At 39.4% G+C, this 23,780-nt stretch overlaps 2 protein-coding genes and 2 pseudogenes across 3 annotated transcripts; 1 reads left to right on the top strand and 3 right to left on the bottom strand.

The window, feature by feature from the left end:
• Positions 1 to 53: 53 nt before the first annotated feature.
• Positions 54 to 8,682, bottom strand: LOC144628077 (uncharacterized; annotated as a pseudogene). Its single transcript, XR_013566200.1, has 9 exons — positions 8,565 to 8,682; positions 7,862 to 8,065; positions 6,860 to 7,027; positions 6,030 to 6,158; positions 5,079 to 5,281; positions 3,798 to 4,500; positions 3,310 to 3,431; positions 2,307 to 2,649; positions 54 to 827 (listed from the first exon to the last, which is right to left on the bottom strand). The product of XR_013566200.1 is annotated as an uncharacterized LOC144628077 (transcript).
• Positions 8,683 to 10,061: 1,379 nt separating this feature from the next.
• On the bottom strand, positions 10,062 to 21,180 carry LOC144627915 (EEF1A lysine methyltransferase 2-like). The gene is made up of 6 exons (XM_078485940.1): positions 21,075 to 21,180; positions 19,706 to 19,771; positions 18,728 to 18,845; positions 18,036 to 18,140; positions 10,855 to 11,086; positions 10,062 to 10,199 (listed from the first exon to the last, which is right to left on the bottom strand). Exons 1-6 carry the CDS (start codon positions 21,140 to 21,142, stop codon positions 10,099 to 10,101), a joined length of 690 nt encoding a protein of 229 aa, XP_078342066.1. The 5' UTR covers positions 21,143 to 21,180; the 3' UTR covers positions 10,062 to 10,098.
• Positions 12,658 to 12,773, bottom strand: LOC144629370 (5S ribosomal RNA; annotated as a pseudogene).
• Positions 21,181 to 21,206: 26 nt separating the features above from the next.
• Positions 21,207 to 23,236, top strand: LOC144627916 (uncharacterized). The gene is made up of 3 exons (XM_078485941.1): positions 21,207 to 21,313; positions 21,944 to 22,123; positions 22,965 to 23,236. The coding sequence occupies exons 1-3, from the start codon at positions 21,224 to 21,226 to the stop codon at positions 23,130 to 23,132; spliced, it is 438 nt and encodes a 145-aa protein (XP_078342067.1). The 5' UTR covers positions 21,207 to 21,223; the 3' UTR covers positions 23,133 to 23,236.
• Positions 23,237 to 23,780: the final 544 nt, after the last annotated feature.

The following is a 23,780-nucleotide window of genomic DNA, read 5'->3' as shown; positions in this document are numbered from 1 at the left end:
AAAGCCTCCACTCGCAAAATGACACCAATATCTGTTTTTTTTTTGTTTTTTTTTTCAGGGAGCGCTCTTGCTCCGGAAATGTCCACTTTCCTTCTTTTTACGACGACCAATCCGGCCAGCGGCTTTCTTGATGGATTCATTTTGTTCTCTATGCTGATTGGGCAGCTCATAGAAGGAGAAAGTAAAAGCACTTGACACCGGAAGTCTATGAATAACGTTTAAATCTTCAAATGACACTAGGGGTTTCCTCTTTTCTTGAAAAGTCCGTTTAAAAAGCTTTTTTGGTTTCTCCTCCGGGCTTAACTCCGGGCTACTCTGTTTTTCACGCGCTTGCGTAGGAGATGCTGTACCGCTGATTTGTGTTACTGTGTCTTCCAGGGGTGGAAGTTCATCTAAACTCTCAGAACAATTTTGTAAATCTTCCTGTTTTTCTTGGCTTGGCTCGGGTAAGCACTCAGTTTCCACTGTTTCCTTCTTTTTCTGTGAAGGTTCCTTAACAGAAGCCGGCCGACTGGATCGTTTAATTACGAACGTCGAGTCACACTGTGATGGAATATTAGCGTCAATCAAAGAAATACGCGCCTGGCTTAGCCTTGCTTTCGATCCATACATCGTGTTAGTGTCACCAAATGACGCCGTCACTTGACCCATGTCGTCAATAACTTTGCTATGGTAGTAGCGCCCAGGCCTCTTGGCGCCGTCTCCCTTTTCTTTCTTTTTACTTTGGCGACGTGCTCTGTTGGAACTGGGGCCGGATGGATCGTCCTCCAAGTCATAAATACTTTCATCGTTACCAAGGGAACCGTAAGACATCTGATCGTCTAAATCTGCAAAAGATAACGCTTGTTATAGCTACCGCTGAAATTATTAAAATAGGCCCAGTGCAATGCTCAAAATTGCAATCGAGTCAAACAACAAACAAGTCACGGCCGTGAGGCAACTGTAAATGGAGAACTGTGTTAGGGCGTGTGACCCTCTCTCCAGTCTCCCTCAATCACGCGCAGTGCAATATGACAAACAAACAAACCGCAATTTAAAAATGTAAAATTCTTATTTTGGTTTTTTTTTTTTTTTATTTTATTTTTTTTTTTTTATTTATTTGCCACACAAACAAAAAATATAATTATGAAAAAATAGATAATACAAAATCAATATACAAGATAATAATTAATTTACTAGACTACAATATAATATAAGATTAGAAACAAAATGGCGAGGGAACCTAATAAAAAACCACGGGGCTTGTAAGCTTAGGTTCCCTCACAAGAAAAACAGATGACTGGTTCAGGTACTGAAGTAATGACAAGACTTAATAGAAGACGGAGTTAATAGTTATCAATAATATATGCTTTAAGTTTTCTTTTAAAAGATGCCAGTGATGAAGAGCCCGAGATTTCAGGTGGAAGCGAATTAAAAAATTTAGGACCTTGAAAGAATACGGAGAATTGTCGGATATTTGTTCTACATAATGGTAGACGAAAGGAGTTTGCATGCCTTGTGTTGTAACAATGGATTTGATTGTTGATTGTGAATATATTCTCAAATTTTTGAGGGAGAATAGCGTTTTTAAACGAGAACATAAACTGACTCAAGAGCATTAAGTGAATATCTTGAAATTTAAGCAAGTTAAGCTTCTTGAAAATAGGTTCGGTATGGGCTTTATAATAGGACTTGTTCACCATTCTAATCACACGTTTTTGCAAAATTACAATTCTTTGAAGATTAGTTTTATAAGTTGAACCCCAGACTAAATTACAGTAATTAAGTTTCGTTTAAATTTCGTTTCTACAAGATTAGTTTGTTACGTACAAGGTCCCGGGATTACAAAAGTTTGGATACACTATCCTCTACACAAATCAGTGTCCAGTGTATAAGTGTTATCAAAATCTACTGGGCTTTTCACTGAATAATGATTTATCCGGCAGATAGCATCTTTTTAACCGGGTCTGGGGATTCCTTTAAAGAAACTTTGGAAACTTTAGAAACTAAAGAAGCAATTTCATTATCAACGTGAGGATGATATCGCAAATTAAGCCCCGTTCTAATATTCGGACCGTTAGCGGATTTCCTAAACCCTTCGTACCAGAGGTTCTCTTGCACGCGCGTGGTGTCCGACGTGTCCAGTCTCGGTTACTTCTCTGTTCCAATCCGCGCAATTGTTTTTCTTTGCGCGCGCGTGGGCGCACGAAGAAGAAACACTCTAGTATCCACCTTAGATTCCCTAATCTCTACGACTGAAACGTGCGCTATTTTAATTTAACACTGAAGCAGGTGGTTAATAAAAGTATAATAAAAACACTACTCACTTGAGAAAGACACATCTTTTCGCGCACGCGCACTACCCATTGTCCTGCTGTAGTTCCCAGCCATGGAGGTTCGTGAATCGGTCACGTGACCGCCACGAGCCATATCAGACATGTACGATGTGTACGAATCCGACCGATGAGCGCGACTGGAACCCACACTAGAACCCCTCCCTCGTCCCCAGATTTCCTCATCAGAATCACCATTTTCGTAGGAAAAAAATGACGAGCTGTTACTGGGCATAGATCTGGGATGTCGCCCCAGTCTCTGGAACGGGGTGTCGGGTTGTCCTGATCTGTTCTTCACAGCTGCGTTCTTTTGTCGAGAGCGTCGACGACTTTGTAACTAGAATAGAGAAAAATTACCTTAAGGTAATGAACATTTATTTCCATCTTAGCTATATGTTAATTTAAAACTGGTTTACACGATATCACTTACTTTTTTTAAATTTTCGGAAATCGCTAAATTAAATAGTCGCTAAATCTTGCTTTGAAAAAATCGCTAAAATTAGAAGTCGCTAAAAATAGTAACCTTAAGGTACAATTATTACCGTAAGATCGAATTTACACTGCATAATAACTGGTCAATATAACTATACGAGAATTTTTTTGTTTTCAAAAATAACAAAAATATCGAATAAATGTTCATCAGTATTCCATTCATATTTCCGACTAATTTCCGAAAACGGACGAAGGTTAGTCGAGTATTTCGGAAGATAACGGAAGATTTCCGAGGACACTGAAAGAAACGCAAGGATGATCTGAAGATGTTTTGACCGTTGTATATCCAAAATACATCTTAAGCTCAAATCATCGATTGGAACAGAACATTAATTATGCCCTGCATATGCAGGGCATACGCTAAGGCGGTTGCTTATTACCCGGGATATGAGAGCCGTTAACTCCTTAAGACTTGATATTTTCTAAAAGATCGTTAAGAAATATTGTAAAACACTGCCCAAATGTTAACCCAGATTTTAAATCTGAAAGTGAAATTACGTCTTACTTCTTTGTAAGCCAGGACATCACTAGGTGATCTTGATGCCGAAAATTCTCCATCATCTGAATCCGAAATAAAACTGCTGGACACTCGAGATGCGCTCCGTCCGCTAGCTGACCTTCCTCCAGCTACAAAAAAGAAAAAAAAAGAGTTCAAAGGCAACCCGTTCTTTTACTAGTCCTCTAAAGTGTTTTTAAATATAAATGAACCTTTAACTCGGTTAAATAACAGAAAAATCGGCGAGCGGAGCCGTACCGAGTACGATGGACTTTTTTCCGAACTCTTTCTTTTCACCTGACCCTACTAAGAAGCCTGTTCACAGGCTAACTCAAACCACGTGACCGCGGAAATTGGTAGAAGATGATTGTTTGTGCATCGGCAAAGAGTTGTTTCGTAAAGTTAAGGCTACAGGCACGATACCAGGGAAAATTAGGATTCTCTGATAACTAGTATGTTTGGACAGATAATTGTTATGACTAATCCGCGGAACTTACGAGTTTCCTGATCGCTGATGTCCTCCTTACTTCCCCCGCTTCCATGTAGTTTTCCCTCTTTTCCCTGGGTATCTCGTCTCTTTTTGTTAGTTTTTACTGCCCTCTGTTGCTATGCAAGGTAGAATTCTCTGTATCCTCGTCATAAGTTCCTGCCTCATTATCTCCCTCAACACTATCTGCACCATGCCTTGTTGTTGCCTTCTTCTTGTTAGCCAATGCTTGCTTTTGTCTTCTCTTCCTTTGCCTTTGCAATCGAAGTATCGACAATAACTTGACTCTGATTTTCTCGGGGAGATCTTTCACGGTCATAGAATCCAGCATTGATAAATCCAATCTAGATATCACAGATGTTTTGCCACCCAGACCTGCGTCATTCATCTTGATTTCCATGTTTATATTAACTCGAGCAAATTTGTTATATTGTTCTTCGTTAAACCCAAGCGCGTCCGCAACTTTTCTTACATATTCCTCATCTGTCATTTCTCCTTCAATGTGAAGAACTTTAAACGCTTCTATCTTTGTGCGTGAGTCGATCACACCAAGGCTCAAATCCTCAAGAACTACATCATCTGACGTCAGATAGTCACGTGACGGAGCGTCCCTTAGCGAAGACGTTCTGACACGGCTGTCTTCAAAGCCATCCTCGTCGATTTGATCAAGAACTGTCCCGCTTCCAGATACTATGAATCCTTCTTTAATGTCCCTGTGAATCAGAGCAAAAATTTAAAATGTATGTGTATATATGTTTTTTTCCGTAGTTCATCTTTAGGGTTGTCAGGGTTGTTAGGGTTGTGCGTCACGATAATCACTTTGTGTGACCTTTAAAAACAGTAGTAGTCACGTAACACTTCTTCTTGTCGCTCGTTGCTTCGCACGTTACTTGACATCCGTCTTTAAGAACTTTTTTCCAAAAGCGAGTGACAGGACACAGCATTATCTGCGGTGTGGCATTGTACGCTCCATGGTACCAAGTGTCAAGAGGCCACGTGAAACGTGACACGGGAACTTAACGTGACACGTCCATCAGTGGCTAATCAGTAGTTACAAAAATAACAGAAAAACGAAACTAGTCTGTTCACAGCGCTTTCCTTTTTTTACGTGCTTTTCGATCGTAAGAGAAGATAGAAAGACTGTGAACTGACTAAAACGAAACAAATAAACAAAAACAGACGACAACAACAAGGGCAGATCAGATTGGATTACCGTTCATCGTTTTGGAATACGGAGGACTCTAACAAGTTTGTACTAGCAGCCTCGCACAATAAGATTTTATCTACAAACCCAAGACTTCTCTTTGTCTTCCGTTTCCGATCTACCCGACGCTTCCTTTTACTGGCCAGATGTATCGCGGGCCCACGGCATGGTTGTCGTTTATATGGGCAGTTTTCAGGCACGGTTCCGTATTGCATCCAATGGTCTTTACATCGTGGGCAGTGGAACAAGGGCGTACACACAACTCCTGGAACGTATTCTTTGGTTTTTATCTATAAAAAATGAATTTGGAGCAAAGAATAACCGAAATTTGGGTGACCCTGGGTGCCAGGTTTGTTCTGTCTTGTGCGGCTCTCGGTGTCCGCCGCGCGCGAGAAAAATCCTTTGGTACCCATGGTAGATTTGGCTCTGCCTTGATGAAGGGGCGGGGGGACATGTTTGGCGTAAAGACCTCCTTTAATTCCTGTGTCACAAAGATTCCTGGGAGTCTGTATGTGTCACAAAGATCCCTCTGAGTTCGTGTTTGTATGTGTCACAAAGATACTAGGGGTTCCGTATGAACCACAAAGTTCCTTGTGAGTTCGAGTTCGTATGTGTCACAAAGATAATAGGGGTATGTCCCGCAAAGATCCCTGGAAGTTCGTATGTGTTACAAAGATACAAGGGGTTCCGTACGTCCCACAAAGATCCCTGGAAGTTCAAGTTCGTATGTGCCACAATGGGGGGGGGGGGGGGGGGGTCCGTATGTTCCACAATGATCCCTGGGAGTTTTTGTGTCACAAAGATACTTGGTAGTCGGCCTGTGTTACAAAGATTGACGTCGTGTGAACACAAGGCAAAGGCAAAAAATACAACTTTACGTGGTAGCCGTGTTAGCTTTCCCCCCCCAAATAAAGTCGCTGGTTGACCATTTATAGCTCACTTTTTATCGGCGTTATCTTCTAAACGTCAATTGTTTTAAGAGAGGAGCTTAAGAAAGAGAAACAAGATATAATTAACAAACAACAATATTTTACCAACCTCGACATAGATTCCCATTTTGCGAATGAACAGAACACGATCAAGTCCATCTTCTTCAAAATCCTGCGCGAACAGTTCGTCTTCCTCAAAAAGTTTGTCGATGAGCGGTTCAAGGTTGGATCTCATTACCTGTTGAAGAAATAGTCAAGGATTAGAACTGGTAACGCCAGTTTTACTGACAAACGGGAATCCACCAGCCCCTGTAGGCTTACCCTTTTAAAATGTTGCTTACTACATGGTTGCCACAGACATTAGTTTTCGCAATTCCCTGACTTTTTCCTCACAAAAAAAACTTTTCCAATCCCTGACCAAAGAAATACAAAATGTCAGATATAGTAGCGGCCTCCCACCTCCGCTTCCAAAAAAACACATCCCCGAGATCACGTTGACCTGAAATTTTCTTCCAGTCTTCAATGCAATTAAATCAGGTTTTATAATTTCAATTTTCCCTGACTTTTCCCTGACTTTTCTTCAAAATGACCATTTCCTGGTCTGCGCCAACCCTGAACAGGATCTGTGCGCCTCCAATAACGAAATCAAACGTTCATAGATGTTTATAGACTTTGGTGAAATCACACGCCTAAAAAAGGAAATTTGTGGTTAGTAACAACCACAAACTTCTTACTTGTTACACCTTGAGGAAAATTTCAAACTTTTATCCAACATTAAATCGCTTTTCCGAAAATCTATTCTTGACTCTGAACACAGTTGATAGCACTTAAACGAGCGTATCAATGAAATTTGCTTTTAAAGATTGTTTAGGAGATCGAAGGAGATGTCAGAGAGATGTGTAGTCTGCAGACTATACTACAGAGAAATGAAATATCTACCTCTTCAGGGGCTCTTTCAGGTGTCGGTTCACTAGTGTCCAGGTCTAACTGGGTGTGTGATTTCTTCTGAGACTCGCCCTTGACCAGCAGGTCCGGCGGCTCAGGAGTATCAGGGCTGGATAAAGAACTACCGCGACGACTGCCAAGTACACTGGGTAACTCCGGCAGCTGAGGAAAAATCGAATTTAAACGTCTAAGATGGAGAATCAGTTTGTATCAAAGTATATTATCCAGTGTAAGTCAAGACCTTTGTGAGGTTCTTTGATACTGCGCTGACTCCTACCCAGTTGCTTTTTAACAAGTTTTTTTAATGTAATTTATAATTATCCCGCTATAGGTCTCCTCCTCAAAAATTGTCAAAATCATATTCTTTTCCAACCAAGTAAAAATGACACGATCCTCAGGGTGAACCCACCAATTTAAGTAATTAAGAAAAAGAAGATTCGAACCCGTGACTTCCGTGATGCTGGTCGATGCTAGATAGATAGATAGAAAACTTTATTTAACGACGGTAGCTTTGTTCAACGACGGTAGCTATGCTCTACCAACTTAGCCATGAAGCCACACGTTGGATACACGGCGAGTATCGAGTCACTGCGTCTTTATTTTTCTCCGCCGTCCAAAATAGTTTTATTTATTCTGTCACAGAAAAACATTATGCTACATAGCGACTGTATACGAGTCAGGGTACTGCCGCTACGTTTACAGGTGCAACTCAAACAACGCCTTGTAAAGACTGTACACCATTTATGATTAATGATTAGCATAACTACTTGGTGCTGGGTGAATCAACCAATCACAACTGGTCTTTTTCCTTACGACCAATCACGAGCAACAACGAAACAACTCAAGATGTAGTTCACGCAATGTTTCCTTAGAAATTTAACCCTCGCGAAAAAGGCATTGTGGTAGTTTGTTATCAGCCTAGGGTTGCAATAGCGTTAGTTAACCCCCCCCCCCGCCCCTTTATAGCGGACGTTTCGATCGTTAGTTCTTACTTACAGTGACTTCTGTTACGTCACCAGGCTCCAGAGAAGGCGTCAGTACTCTGCCTTCTGTCCCAGGGCTACTCGGCGCACCCTCGACTTCCACATTGGGAAACAAAACATTTTTGTCTTTCTCCAGACCAACGCAATGGAAATCGAGTTTCTCGTCAACCTGCTCTTGAACCAAAGTTTTAGGAAACACTTTCCCAACCTGGGGAATCTAAAAGCACGAGAAAATTATATACATCGTGTAATTTTCGTGAAATATGCCACGAAAGATTCAATACAGTTACACGCTTACAATTACAATATTTAAGATGCCGAACTTATAAGGTGGCCCAAAACAACTTGAACTAAAAAGGTTATATTAATTAGGCCTCTTTGTGTCTGAAAAGATCGATTGTGCTATATTGCAAAATCAAAATACAGTTCACTTAATATTTCAGTAATGCAATCCTGACGAAATAAGAATCATATCGTTTAAATTCCGTACAAAAATCTAGCGGAGCTGTGAGTCACGGCTCGCCCTTACATTGCAAAATTCAGCCAAAACTTTCCAAGATCGTCGTTCGTAATTTGTCTCAATCTAAGATTCTTCCCCTTTATTACCTTTCCTAGTTGCTTTTTGGTTTATTACGTCCTTTTTTGCTATGTGGATTTGACGATACGTTTGTACATCACAAAACTCCTTAACGATAACCATATTGTTTATTTCTTACCTTTTTTCTCCTGTCCGATGCAAGACGAGGTAAAATCTCTCCGGCAGTGGATCCCCTGGGTTCCTTGAGGCGAGGTAACGATGTAATCATGGCAAAGTATTTGGTGTTCCACTTGAGCTTTTTACTAAATTATAGAAATAATTCTCTGGTTTTCGGCGCAACATTCTGCGAAGCGATCCTGTTTGTTTCCGGTCTTTATGACGTTCAGTGACACTGCGCGCGCCACAAACGAACATAAAATTTGCGCGTTTTTTTGAACCAATCAGAGAATAATTTTTAGAACCAACAAAATTCATTTTGGGTTTCAATATAATAATAATAATAATAATAATAATAATAATAATAATAATAATAATAATAATAATAATAATAATAATAATAATATTTGAGATTTCTATGGCGCAAATTAACATGTAAATATGACCAAATGCGCCTTACAAATATATAGAAAAAAAATAAAAAAATAAAAAATAAAAATACTGAGAATATAAGAGTTTTAAAAACTAGCTATTATATACATGTATTCCGTGCGCTTTAGTTGCTTCCGACGTTTAGCTCTGGCCAAACGGAGACGCAAGCAGTCGCAAGTTAAACTTTCATACAGACTTGCGTTCGCTGGCCAAACGGTATCGCAAGTTTACTCGCAAGTGCACGGAAGTTGACAAAAAAGCCATTTAAATGCTTCTGCGCGCGCTGCAATTCAGTACTTGAAGTAAACAGCAAGACTCGCGTTGGGTGGCCAAACAGTAAAAAACTTGCGTTCAAACTTGCGTTCACTTACGTGCAAATTTGATCTCGACCAAAGTGAACGCAAGTCATCGCAACTCAGCCCATTCAACACAAGTACACGGAAGTCCTGGCTAAACGGAGACACAAGTTGAAAACTTGCGTCTACTTGCGTCTCCATTTGTCCAGGCCTTAAAGTCTGGTCCAAAGGAAAATTTGACTTTACAACAATCACTACGTTATAACACAAAAGTTTCCGGCAATTTCGATGGCTGATATTTTGGGCGAAGTTCTTACGTGGGTAAATAAATTACATTTACAAATTACATTTTACATTTACAAGTTCTAAATTTCCAAATTTTCTTCTTGAAACGCCTGATATACGACATCAAACTTTCATCATCATGTGAGCGTATAGAAAATGTTTTGTCGCTCTGGAAAATGATGCACATTATATTCTAAGTAGGTTCTTGTCAAAATGTTTTAATTCTTTATCCATCTTTACTTTTGTAAGATCGTTAAGAATGGTTCGTATTTCATAAAATATTTTAACATAACGTTCAGTGCTACCGAGAAAGTTGCTCGCTGCATTTAATGCAGTTTAGTTTCTAGTCCCTAACGTCAAAATTCAGAACCTGGGAATGAAGTTGCCTCTTAACCTTCCGTCAGTGACCGTAACAAGAGTGTTTGCACAAGTTACCAGATCACCCCACTTTTTTGGCAGTCTAGCTTGATGACATGATCCGCTGTGATCGACTCAGGCATAAGTAGTGTATTGGTCGCTAGTGTTAGCGTTCTCCACCTCATGTTACGAGTTTCTTGCTCTAAAGACCAGAGTTGTGACGGTGTTTCCCGTCTGACCACCAAATGACAAGGAAGGAGCGGGGAGATCTTCTAAAAAATCAAATTCTGCAAACAGCGTAAAAAGGTAGAATGGGTAAGGGCTGGAAGAGTACAGCAAAAATGGAGAGAAGAAGGGAAAGGAAGAAAAAAAGGAAAAGAGGGGGATTTATGTGAATGAAGGATAATTGAATGGGATGGCATTGAAAAAAATGGCACTTATATAAACCTGAATAGGCGCAAAGATCGAGCGGACCGGACTTGTGAGCAATTTAATAGGGTCAGCATTGGGCCGTGCTTAAATTTTATTTCTTAATTTTAGCATGTTCAAAATTGGAGAATATTCTTTGTATGGGAATTTAGTTTCCCCCAACTATTCTCCAGTCGCACACTTTCGTATCTTTCTGTAAATTTTTTTAATTTGTTTAGCATGGTGAATCATTATTAAACTTAACCTTAACTTAAACCTCGCAGCGGTAAATATGCGTTATTTTTTGATGCTCACTCTTTTTCCTTAAGCGTACATTTTTCTCCCATGCGCCTTACAGCTTCTGCCCTATGCAGTATAATAGGCCACCTATATTCAATTGGTCTGATCAAACGTGCAGGTTCTTTCATATTGCTTAGCAACTCCGCTTATGAAAATTGTGGGCTCAATTAATTCCCAGAGACTGGAATCTATTCTAACAACTTCCTTGTTACCATGACAACAGTCAGTACTTACTGTCTTTGAACTGAGCGAGGAGTTCAGCCTTTGTCCAGTTACAGGAGCAGATAATAAAATGACCATCACCCGCCATCAAACTGCACACATTAGTGATATACTTTGCTCTGCAGCCGTCGGCATCCTCTGGATTAAGACTGATTGCGTCATAAGTTCCCTTGTCCAGACAAACATCAAACTTTTGGTCAGTGCACAGGGCACTACACTCTGTCTGGCTCAAGATGTCACAGACCTGTTAAACATAAAGAACAGTTTGTTATAGGCTGAGATGTATGGGGAAGAAGGGAAAAGATACTCTGCCACGACAGGAAAAAATAAGGTCTCTCTCTGTTTCTCATTTTAGCTGCAGTTGATAAACAATAATCTCAATATAATAATGTTAATCCAATCTCTTGTGTGTTCTTTCCACATCCCACATGGTTAATTCAATCAATAAATCACAGAAATTTGTGTTCTACAGTCAACTCTCTTGAAGATAGACATTGTCGGGACCAGCTCCAACTGTCCATCTTAAGACGGGAGAGCCATAAATTTCAACCGGGGACCTGCATTAGCAAAAATTCGAAAAATTTGAAAAAAATTCACAGCATAGCCCTAGGTGAACTATAACTATAAATGTATATTTTACTTCGATTCGATAAATATTTTAGGCGTACGGAAGTGATCTTGATTTTGCATCTCTCGAAAGCGGTTTCAGGGGTCTGATACCGCACACTTCAAACACCTCCATTTCAAAATCAAAACGATCTCTTTCGAAACAACAAATACATCATCAAAAAGAATAGATTATTATACACATTTTGAATGGTTATTTTCTTAGTTTGAATCAATATTGAATATTTGGGAGATTTTTAATTATTTACATCATTTTGAGACATTTCACGCAAGGCAAAATTGCTAAAATTCAGCACCTAAAATCATTGCCTGGTACATGAGCTAGGGTGTAGACACTTATGCCACGTGAAAGAGCATTGTTTCTTCTTTGAAAATCCGTTTTCAAAACCATGGGCAACTAAAAAGACGATTTTTAACGGCCCGAAATGCAAGTAGTAGTTTCGTGAAATTTGAGCTTCGGCGTAACGGCTTCGCAATGCTTAAAACTGCCATAAACAAAACATATAAACATATTTGAACAACCCGGCTGCAAAAATACTTGTGATCTGGTTCCAGAACATATTTGCCAGACTATTTTGCGGGATTTGGTGTCATTTGTAAGAAATAAGAAACCATTTAAGCAGTTTTATTTGGGTGACCCTATTCGGCGGAATGGCGGAATGAGGGAACGGCACGGCGGAATGGCGGAATGGCGGAATGGCGGAATATCCTAAAACGCGGAATGACGGAAAATCCTAAAACGCGGAATGACGAAATATCCTAAAACGCGGAATTGTGAAACATTAAAAAAAGAAGCAACAAAAACAAACAAACAAAAGGAAAACTATAACTGCTTATTTTTTCAGACGGCGATATAAATAAGGCTAAGAATGTCGCTAAGAATGATTCAGGTACTTTACTTGTGGATATTCGTTGCCGTGACAGAAAAGCCAACTTGTTTACAGCGGCTGCTAGCAGTAGAAAACCAGAAAACAGTAAATATAACCCATAGACGAAGGGTTCTTTATATATCTTCTTAATCCTTCGAAGGATACTCGAGTGATCGAGGGAGGATTTCGTTATTTTACAGAGTTCTTGTCCCGCTCGAGACAATGAACGTATAAAGCCGAAGTACGCTAACGAAGCCGTTAGAAAGAAAACGAAAGGGCCTGAAATTAACTGAGTTTGTACTGAGAAATTAAAAAAAAGGAAATCCACAACAAGGGGTTTCCAGATGGTCACCCATCCAAGTACTAACCCCGCCCAACAGGGCTTATCTTTGGCGATCGGATGAGAACCGTTGTTTTCCATGTGGTATCAGTCCCAGACGAAGCAAAGACTTACAAGAGTCATGCAAATAAAGAACAGAAACACCTGGTTATAATGGATCTTTTGAACGATGATTTAAGTGGATTTACACTGTTATAAGCTGATTTACGCGCTCTTTCTGATACCACATGGAAAACAATGGTTCTCGTCTGAGGAGGATTAAGAAGATATATAAAGAACCCTTCGTCTATGGGTTATATTTACTGTTTTCTGGTTTTCTACTGCTAGCAGCCGCTGTAAACAAGTTGGCTTTTCTGTCACGGCAACGAATATCCACAAGTAAAGTACCTGAATCATTCTTAGCGACATTCTTAGCCTTATTTATATCGCCGTCTGAGAAAATAAGCAGTTATAGTTTTCCTTTTGTTTGTTTGTTTTTGTTGCTGTTGTTGCTTCTTTTTTTAATGTTTCACAATTCCGCGTTTTAGGATATTCCGTCATTTCGCGTTTTAGGATTTTCCGTCATTCCGCGTTTTAGGATATTCCGCCATTCCGCCATTCCGCCGTGCCGTTCCGTCATTCCGCCATTCCTCCGAATAGGGTCACCCTTTTATTTGACCTCGAGTTCCAAAGTACTCAAGGTCAAAGCACTCTTTATCAGATCAAATCAAAATCAAAATATTCAGAATTTGTTTAATAACACACATAACAAGCGATAGAAATGAAGTTTTGTTCGTATCATTTAGTGAGCTTTCTGTATATTAGATGAATCCAAGGAAATCGGAATGAAACAATTCCAACATTCGGTCAACAGCGGCCATTGCGTTACACTACACAGGAAGACCGCTTGTCAAAGGTATTGTCTCAACCCTGGTTTCAACCTCGGTCAGTCAATCCGTTTAAAGATAAATAAGACAAATGCCGGGAAAATTAGAAAATGTCAAACAAAAATAAAACATAATGTAACGCTAGCCTCGGTTATGTTTTCCTTGTGGCTTCCAATAAAATAAGTTTGCTTGATCGAGCGAAAAGGAAACATAAATAAACATGACCTTACATCGAGGAGTTTCCCTAAGCAGGTCATGTTTATTTTAAGCAAAACTCTCCTTAACTTGTTACACAATCATTATTCTTGTACCTTTTCTACAGTCAGTGCCTCTGTGAAGCAGTCGTGTATCCAGGCTAAGTTTGCATTTATATCACAGCAAGTTGTCGTTCGTAATATCTTGGAAAAGTGCGAATTTTCAGCTGAATTTTCCGTGAGTCATCTCGGCAATGGCATTTTGTGAGTATGCTGAGAAAGTTGGGGGACAATGTGGATCCAGTGCTGAACATCCGGCAAATTCCCAATGTATCGCAATCGAAAAATGTGACAAAGACATTAGAGGTCATTTGAAGACTTTTGCTGGTGGCTTTGCCGATTCTACCCTAAAAAGTGAGGCGGAACTTCTTTTAGCTAGAGCAGGTATGTATAAACAGAAAAATTTCAACATTGTCACGTACGCTTGACACGTCGGTCGGCTGACGGGGTAGGGGAAGGGAACGGGTTGGTTGTGAGGGTTGGCATGCCTGATTTACTTAAAAAATACTTTAAAATACGTTCTAAATTGAGGGACGCAAGTCTTCTAACTAGATATTCTGATAGGTATGTTTCTTCATGTCAGAGTATAAGATGCTGTATCGTAAAACACTAACTCCCCTCCGACCCCTCCCCACTTTTGTATATCGTATACCCAAAGGGGTAAGTTTGCTCCGGATAGCTGTAAATATTACGTTATCAGGCGAGACCCACTGGCGAGTTAAATACCTCTGAATGGAAAAAATGTGCACGAGAAAAAATTGCAAAGTTCTTTATCCGGCCGTTTACCAATGAGACACGGGTAGCTAATATTATGTATAAATAATGATTACTGATATTGAACTTTAAAGGAGTCCCAACGACCCGTAGTGAGTTCGCACGCGTTCTTTAATTTCCTGAATAGGAAGGGCTGCTGGGCTGCTGTGGGCTGCTGGGCTGCTGTGGGCGTCTTTTTCAGTTGGAGTGAAGTGGGTGGTGGCGTTTCTTCTGTGTATGTAACAAGTTATTAATAGGTCACGTTAGTTTATGTCATGCAGTATATACACGCCGCTTAACTGGAAAACACTCAATTTTGAAACCTAGGTCTTGACTCATAACGTAGTATTCAGGTGCTAAACAAAGCTTTCTAGCCTATGCTAATGGCTTACTACCTTGTGTATCATTTTTTCAGGTATTTTCGAGATCAACAGCAGCCACCTAAGCATGTCTATTTGTCCAAAACATAGAGATAAATTTGGCCTCAGATGGCGCTGCCAAAAACGATTCTGTGCTGTTCCACCAAGTTGGGCACCTCATAAGACCACGCAGATGAAGGGAGATCGAAGTGTCACGTTCGTACAGTCTAAACTCATCTACAAGATGACCTCCACACTAGTCCCTATTGGATCTCGTAAGTCCTTATGAGTTGTAGCTGAAGAAATCTTGTAAAGCACGAAAACTGCTTACCTGTGACTGAAATCGATCAGTATTTTAGTTATTTTTTACTTGGTTTGATTCTGAATGTTATGGATATGTGAATCTTTGTTGTTTCTATTGTTTTCAGCAATATGTAAGCTGTGTCGCGTTTTGCTGAGTAGACCAGACCCAACGCCCCCGGCTCAGCAAACCGGGACTTTAACTGATCCGCAATTAGTTAAAGTCAAATGAGTCAGCCGAAAATGAACCAGTAAGTCGAAGGAAAAAAATGTCCAACATTTTTTCTGAAATACGTAAATCATTTATAGTTGCATAAAACCATGCGTTGAACTTGGCGTATTACTATGTTACTCCTTTTACTTTTTTCTAATGTTTTTTTTCTGGTCCATTATTCAGTTCCTGCAAGGTTACCAGATGTGTGTAAGGCTGAGGTGTCTAAAGGAGACTTTGTGCCATGCTCTAAAGAAAGGCGCGTACCTGCCGAACGAGCCATGACTGAACACTTGGATGAAGAAGAAGACGAGGACGGAGATGAGGAAGGTGCAAGCAGTGGGCTCTTGTCGTGTCCTGTGGATGGGTGCATCTGCACCTATCAAAAGTACTATAACCTTGAGCGCCATTTGCTGTTCGGAAAGTGCAAACTCGTTTCTGAAAAGCACACCCTTTTTGACCAGGCAGTATTGGCGTACGCTAAGAAGATTCAAGAGGGTTGTTCCCTTCAGCCAACACTAGCTGTCCCGACGACAACTGATCATGAAGAGTGCCCAGAGGCTCCCCTACAGCAAGGCTGGGCTCTAAAAGTTCCAAAGAAGGCCAGCCGTTTTAACGACAATCAGCGCCAGTACCTGGATGCTAAGTTCCAGATCGGGCAGGAGACTGGCCACAAATCCGACCCTGAAAAAGTATCTCGGGACATGCGATACACAAGGAAGGAAAATGGTCAGCGGCTCTTTCAGGTTGACGAGTTCTTAACTGCGCAGCAGATTCAGGGATACTTCTCGCGTACCGCTGCAAAATTGAAACACGCGACATCTCAGTCAGCTCATGTAACCGATGATAACGACCTTCTGGCGGCCTAAGAGGAAGAAGCCTTCTCGTCCGCTCGCGCATCCATCCTAGACCAGTGCCAACTGGTTCATCCCATCGTGTATGACACACTGAATATATGTTCCTTGTATACTAGTAACAAGCTGACCAAACTCAGTGTTGCACAACTGCGGTCAATCTGCGATTTCTACAACATGGACATCGAGGCCCAATCATCAAAGCGAAAAGCGCCTTACATTAGTTTCATTTCAGATCTATTTAACGAAATTAATTATTTGGTTTTCTTGCACGATTTCAGCCGGTTTTTCTCTGCAGGAATTTATTTGGCTATTGTCCACCCCCCCCCCCCCCCTCAGAAAATAACGGTCCGTTCCTAAGTGGCATTTGCTGAAAGTCACCCGAGTTAAGGTCACGCTTTAGTTTACTTAACAAAAATTTAGGGTAAAAGGGGTCACTAACAACAATAATAAAATGTTTAATAGACTGTAAGGGAAGGATAAACGTCCTTCTGTAGAATCAAGCCCGCAAAATATAACAGCTTGTCAGCGGTTTATCCATTATGTAACGCAAGCTAACGATAAGCACAGTTGACTGAAACCAGCGAAGAATAGATGTTGTTATCGATGGGCTTCGATTGGATTTTTTAAAGTTTCCAGGGTGCTTTGACTACTTATTATAAGGTATGAACATTATTTAATTGTAGCTCTTGTTATCTGTGTTACAAATGAAATTCATTGATTCCAATTTGAACTGATAAAGGGTGCTTTGACCTTAACAAACGCTACGTGACCTGTGTTTACTTTCTGTTACTTTGGAACTCGAGGTCAAATATAACGGCTAAAATGGTTTCTTTTTTCTTAGAAATGATACAACACCACGCCAAATAGTCTCGCGAGTATGTTCTGGTACCTGTTGACAAGTATTATTAAAGCTGTATTGTTTAAATATGTTTATTTGTTATTCTTTTGTGAGTTTCAAGCATCGCGAAGCCGTTACGGCGAAGCTCAAATTTCACGAAAGTACTACTTGCATTTCGGGCCGTAAAAAATCGTCTTTTTAGTTGCCCATGGTTTTGAAAACAGATTTTCAAAGAAGAAACAATGCTCTTTCACGTGGTATAAGTGTCTACACCTTAGCTTATGTACCAGGCAATGATTTTAGGCACTTAAATTTGTCAATTTTGCCTTGCGTGAAATGTCTCAAAATGATGTAAAGAATTAAAAATCTCCCAAATATTCAATATTGACTCAAACTTAGAAAATAACCATTCAAAATGTGTATAATTATCTATTCTTTTTGATGATGTATTTGTTGTTTCGAAAGAGATCGTTTTGATTTTGAAATGGAGGTGAATGAAGTGTGCGGTATCAGACCCCTGAAACCGGTTTCGAGAGATGCAAAATCAAGATCACTTCCGTACACCTAAAATATTCATCGAATCGAAGTAAAATATATATTTATAGTTATAGTTCACCTAGGGCTATGCTGTGAATTTTTTTCAAATTTTTCGAATTGTTGCTATTGTAGGCCCCCGGTTGAAATTTATGGCTCTCCCGTCTTAAAGAGGTGTCCGTCTTATAAAGGGTTTAGTTACACTAAAATGACTGGAAAACGGCAGGGACAGGACCAACATCAGGTGTTCGTCATATAGCTGAGGTGTCTGTCTTATAGAGGCGTCTGCTAAGAGAGAGTTGACTGCATTGCTCAAATAGTGATAAAGGTAAGTCTACATGTAGTATGACTTAGAAACCATTCTCTATTGAGCTTTTAAACACACCTGGTATTTAATGTTGACTTGTTCTTCTGCTGCAATAGCTAAGGCTAACTGTATAGCTCCCTCTGAGTAATCCACACCAACTAGGTTTGTGTAACCATGTTGAGCCTGAAAAAAACAAACAAACAAACAGAAAAATGACAGAAAAAAAGGAAATAATTATTGCCATTTATTATCAGTAGTGTATTGGTGAAGAGTGGTTTTGAACTGAGTGTTGTAAAACTAGAACGAAAACAATCACTTTAGCCATTCCCAACTTGAAAACACACAGGCAATCCGAGGAACCAATCAAAACTCAAAGTAATTACATGTACCTGGGGCAAAGCACAGGAAAAATTGTGGCGCAAGGTTTTTAACCCAATCACTTAGTATATAGTAATGCAAAACCAAAGTAAATGCAAATTACTTTAAATATCATGGTAAAGTAGCTTGCTGATGTTGTTCAATTTGTACTGTATCTGTTTTTGGAGAAATGAGGAGGATTTTGGTAAAATGGCTTGAAGTAGCCACCAGCTTTTGTTAAACATACTGGTACAGTTCAGAAAAATGTCTTGATATTTTTTGTTGACGCTTATTTTAAAATGTTAACACTTCAAACAGGCTATATGATTAATTTAAACATGTATATTTTAAAAATCGTACTAACTAAATTTTCTGCTTGAAAAAAAGAAGGTAGTCTATAATAATGTACCTACCAGATTCACAAGAAGCATGCCATTCCCACATCCAATGTCTAAGAATGAGGACAACTTGGTTATATTCTCACACTTTTTTATCCATTTGACTATTCTGTTCATGCTGTTTTCTCCAAACCTATGAAAGATTAAGTATCAACATCTATAATGAGTAAAGTTCTTTGAAATACAGTTTGCATATATGTACTTCCTCTCAGTGTCTGTCCGTATCCATAATATATGTGTTATCTGGCACTTACACTAATTATAATGAAAGGACATTGATGATGACAATGATAATTTTTTTTTGTTTTTAGCCTTTGCAAGGTTCAAAAGGAGACTGAACCCTTGTTAATCATCTCAGTCTGATTTTGACAAAACAATTATTGCAAAGAAGCTTATGAAATCAAGACAACTTTTTATTTTATGATTAACCCAAGTAATAAATAAAGGTTTGACAATTTTCTTCTGTTTCTATACCTGGTCTCTGAGTAAGTTATAGTGGATGTATGCACAGAATCCTATTCTCAAAATAAAAACTTTTTTTCATTGAATGAAAAAAGCACACTGCTTACAGTAACAAGTACACTACTTACACTACTAATACACTAACGACAGTTACTTACTACATACTACTCAGTTACATGTGATGTTTGGCTTATTATATACAGTTTACACTTGTTATATGCCACTTATTACACTGTTTTTCTTAAATTACAGTACATAACACTTGTAAACAATAATTAAGTATTTGATTAGTTAAATATTTGAGCGACATGTAAAGCTTACATGCGAAAAAAAGGGGGAGGAGGAATTGCAATGAAAAGATAAGACATGACCTAATCTACTCAAGAAGAGATAAAAGATCTCTACTGAATCGTTGCTATTAAATTATGGATGAGTTGGAAATGTTTGTGATGGGAAGAGGGTAATAGGAGATAATGAAAAGAAAAAGAGAGCACCTACATATATAAGTATATTCTCAAAATAAAAACTTACCAGACTTCTCCAACATCACCAGTGTCATTAAAGTTAACCATCTCTTCAGAATAGGCCTCATCCCAGCTAAAATAACATAAATAAAGCAAATTAAAGATGACTGAATAAATCCTACTCCATCAATTCATTGCTTCATGGGAGGAGGGGTTAACTAGCTCTTAAAGAAATATGTAACTTTTCTGATTATAAGCTCCTATTATATATAGGCCCTGTTTTTTTTGTACCAGGGATGCCATTAATTTGTCAAGTGTCTGCAGTTTCATGTGCATGTGCAAAGACAAGACAAACTATAAGACGTATTCAGAAGTACTAAAAAAGGCAAACACCCATGAATCATCCTTACTTTTTAGCTGATTGGTTTCAAGCAAGAGCCTCAGGTTTCAAGCTTGAGAATTTAGTGATATGGTGCGATACATCGCCATGTCGTTTGAGTCTTTTTATACATTAGCTAGCATAGATTTTTGGAAAATTAGTTGTTAGTCTTAGAGAATGCTCAGAGTGACTGTAAGACTTGTTTTGGGCTTCATGTTGGTATGTTTTGAGAGTTTCGCTACGTGGTATTCTTGTATGCACCAAAAAATTTCTGTTCCAGTATCTCATCCAAACTGAAACCAGAACATTTTTGAGATACAAATTTCCATGACAATCTCATGATAATTTTGGTCTTCATGGCTCTCACAGGCTAGTGACCATACAGATGAGTGAACTGACAATGTGAGATTTGAGTACTGTTAAATTTTGTTAATTAGGCCTGGGATTATATTTTATTTTGCTCAATGTCCCTACAGGAGTGGGGTTCATTCTGCCGGCTGGACATAAACCTGCACTGAATTAGCATCTCACCTGGCGGGGTAAAGAAAAATCAGGTTACATGTATTTCTGAGGGGGGCATCTGGTCGGTACTTTGATCATTTTTCTCAGAGGGAAATTTTGACTAACCGGTTACCCCATCAACAGGGGGTGTGGATATAAAATAGAATGGGGCTGCTGACTTGGGTTGGTAACGTTAACATACATATTGGGGTGGTCTACATATCCTACATGTATGGTAACGTTACCAACCTTAGTGTCATGTGTAGCTTGAAGGAATGAGGGGTCTCTTCGGAATCACTTAGTACTTCTTAATTGACATATCATAGTCTAGATCGGCCAAGTTCTTTTGATTTACATTCATTTAGTATTTTGACGACCTTGAAAAGCTGCCAGTCATTTCGTAGCCATAAGAAAATTGATAAAATTTTCGGTCTTGTCTCGGATTCTCGATATTCACAGACAGTCGCCCTTAAATCTGTTCAACAAACTCTGTTTTAACACTATCTTTTTGATCTCTTATAGTGAATGTACACCTCTATAAGTAAAAGATACTTACTACTTCTTTGTTCCGAGCTTGGACGGTGGCAGTTTCCCCGAATCTTCTTCGCTTGTTTCGTCCGCCATATTGGATTTACAGGCGCCCGCTGTCTTCAGCGGTTTTACAACAGCCAACAGTTTCAACCGAGAGAAGACTGGTTATGATTAATGGCGGACGAAGGAGAAAAGAAAGAAGTTCGCGTAGAAACAACTACTTTAGCCAAGAAAACGTCAAAACGCAGCCTCAAAAGACTGCAAGTAAGTGAAACAACAAGTTGAACGGTTGAAGTGATTGTGTACATGTTCTTTATGATTTGATTGATGGAACGTGTTGCAGAGGAACTCCCGGGGAGGAACTACAGAACTATTTGCAGGGAGTGGGGGTGGAGGGGGGTTTGGCTGGGTAACTGAAGTCCTTAGCTATAAACAATGCATCTTTCAACCTACTGGAGATTTTTCAGGAAAAGCCTGGAAATTCACAGAAGCACATAAGCTTACCGTATAAAATATAACAACAATAAAACAGCTCCTAAAGTTGTCAGGGTATGTTGTTCAAAACTGGAGTTCTACAGCTAAAACTAGGATATTAATAATGCAAAAATTCCTGCATTGTAACTTGATATAAAGTACAAAGTGAACTTGGGAGTTTGTCCTCTTGATAATGAATAGAAGAAATGAAATGTTTAAATTAAATTAAATTAAATTATATCAGTCGGTGAACTTATACTTGGGGGTTGGTGGGGTTGGTGGGGGGGGGGGGGAGAGATATTTTGGGGTGGACTTATTTTCAGTACTGTTGTCAAGTAGACGTATGTAGATAAAGACATTGTAATACAAAAATTATAAAGATATTTATCACCCTAACACAGAACCTATTATTAATTTTAGATTGAAGCTGCCTCAAAGTTGACATGCAAATTATGTCCAAACAAAAAATTCACCTCCCTGAAGATGTACGATGACCACATGGCATCCAAGAAGCACAGAAAAAAGAAATCACAGAAAGAAACTGCAGGAGCATGGGTTTGTCAGGCTTGTGATCTGGTGCTGAGCTCACAATCAGAATGGGTGAGTAGGTTCTGAAATTCTGTAATGTGTTGTGTAATGCTTGAGTTGAGTCAGACTGTTGACTCTTTTTTTAAAAAAAGTTAGCAAATGATTGTGCTACCTGAAGTCTCAATCATCTCTCACCCTCAGCCTGAAAGAGATGAATCAGACACTTCAGGCTAGCAAATGTGGCATCCAAACTGTAAAGAACGTTGAAGTTCGCCTCAGGTTTAAGGCAGGACATTTGTGTTAGCCTAACAGGAGTGTGTGATGCCTGTGTACTCACTAAATTAGGTCCATCACTCCAGTTGGTGCATACACCATTAACAACCCCTTGCCAGCAAACTGGTGCCGGGAGGAGGAAAACTTAGCCTGCGCCGCAGACGAAACGCAGGCTAAGGAAAACTCCAATATGGAAAAGATCGAGATAGTTGTAAACATGCTTAGGGGTGTAAATTTTAGATTTCAGTCTCCTTTTTGGTTGCATGCAAATAAATATAAAAACTTTAAATTCTATTTTTACAATTTTGGTACCTTTCAGGGGTCAAAAAAGCTAGCTTGAGCCACTCCCAGATTGGTCTTCTGAAGGGGTTTAATTCAAAATTTTTAAAGAGCATCCCCATCTGTTTCATATGGGAGTTCCCCCGGGGCTTTTCTACTTCCTTTCAGGTGTATCCCATGAGCTCCATTTCTGCATCAGTGTCACGTTGCTAGATGTTTCTGGGGCATCCTCTCTTCCTCTTCCCTTGGGGGGTCCAAGTCAGGAGTGATGTAGCTTAGTACTTTCTGCAGGGGTGATGTCAAAAAATGATAGTAAATTAATTACTTTTTCAAAGAATTTTGGTATTTTTGTGACCTTCAGGTAAAGCATCTCTGTGGTCGTAGACACCATGACAAACTGAAGGAATGGAGTGTCAGACTGTTTCCAACTACTTATCCAGTCACACAACAAGAAATAGATCTGCTAGATGACTCACATTATGAAGAAATAGAAGAAGATGAGGAGGAAGATGGCGGATTTGTGGAATAATAATAAGTGGACACCAAAGCTCTGCAAGAAGATCAAGTTACATGAAACTCCTTAGTCCTAAGCTTGGAATATCAAATCTCCTTACTTATGTGAAGAATTTGGTTTGATACATGAGACGAAATTGGATATTGATCATTCTTAGGAGTTAAAGATGTTGCTAAGAAGTAGCTCATGTAGAACTGCATTGAAAACCGTGAATGAATGAAGTAGGTCGCCAGGCCAGAGACCAGACTTTATCAGTGAGAACTGAAGAGAAAGAGCAGTTTATTGCCAGTATGGGCGAGGTTGTAACCAAACCATGAGATTGGCTGTATTTGTAAACCGACACGTTAAAGCTGTTTATGGCGCAATAATTTCTAGTTTGCTACTATAGACTGAAAGGTGAAACGAAACATAAAAACTGTAACAACATATAAATAATAAGTCCATTTTTACTTCGAAAGTACATTTTGCTTTTGACAAAAATAAAACTTGTACTGATCTTTGTCTCAAGATGCTATCTGTTTCGAGAAGGGAACACGATATTTTTGAAGAGATTATCAACTATCATCCATGAAAAGATAAGTGTCTAATGACACGGACATAATCTCATAAAACAAGATAGCGTGATCCCGCACATTAGAGTCGCCATTTTTAGAGCACGACTCG

The sequence above is a fragment of the Oculina patagonica genome, chromosome 10 (assembly GCF_052425735.1).
Source record: "Oculina patagonica isolate OP01 chromosome 10, crgOcupat, whole genome shotgun sequence".
Lineage (NCBI taxonomy): Eukaryota > Metazoa > Cnidaria > Anthozoa > Scleractinia > Oculinidae > Oculina > Oculina patagonica.
This window is presented reverse-complemented; position numbering and strand designations above follow the sequence as displayed.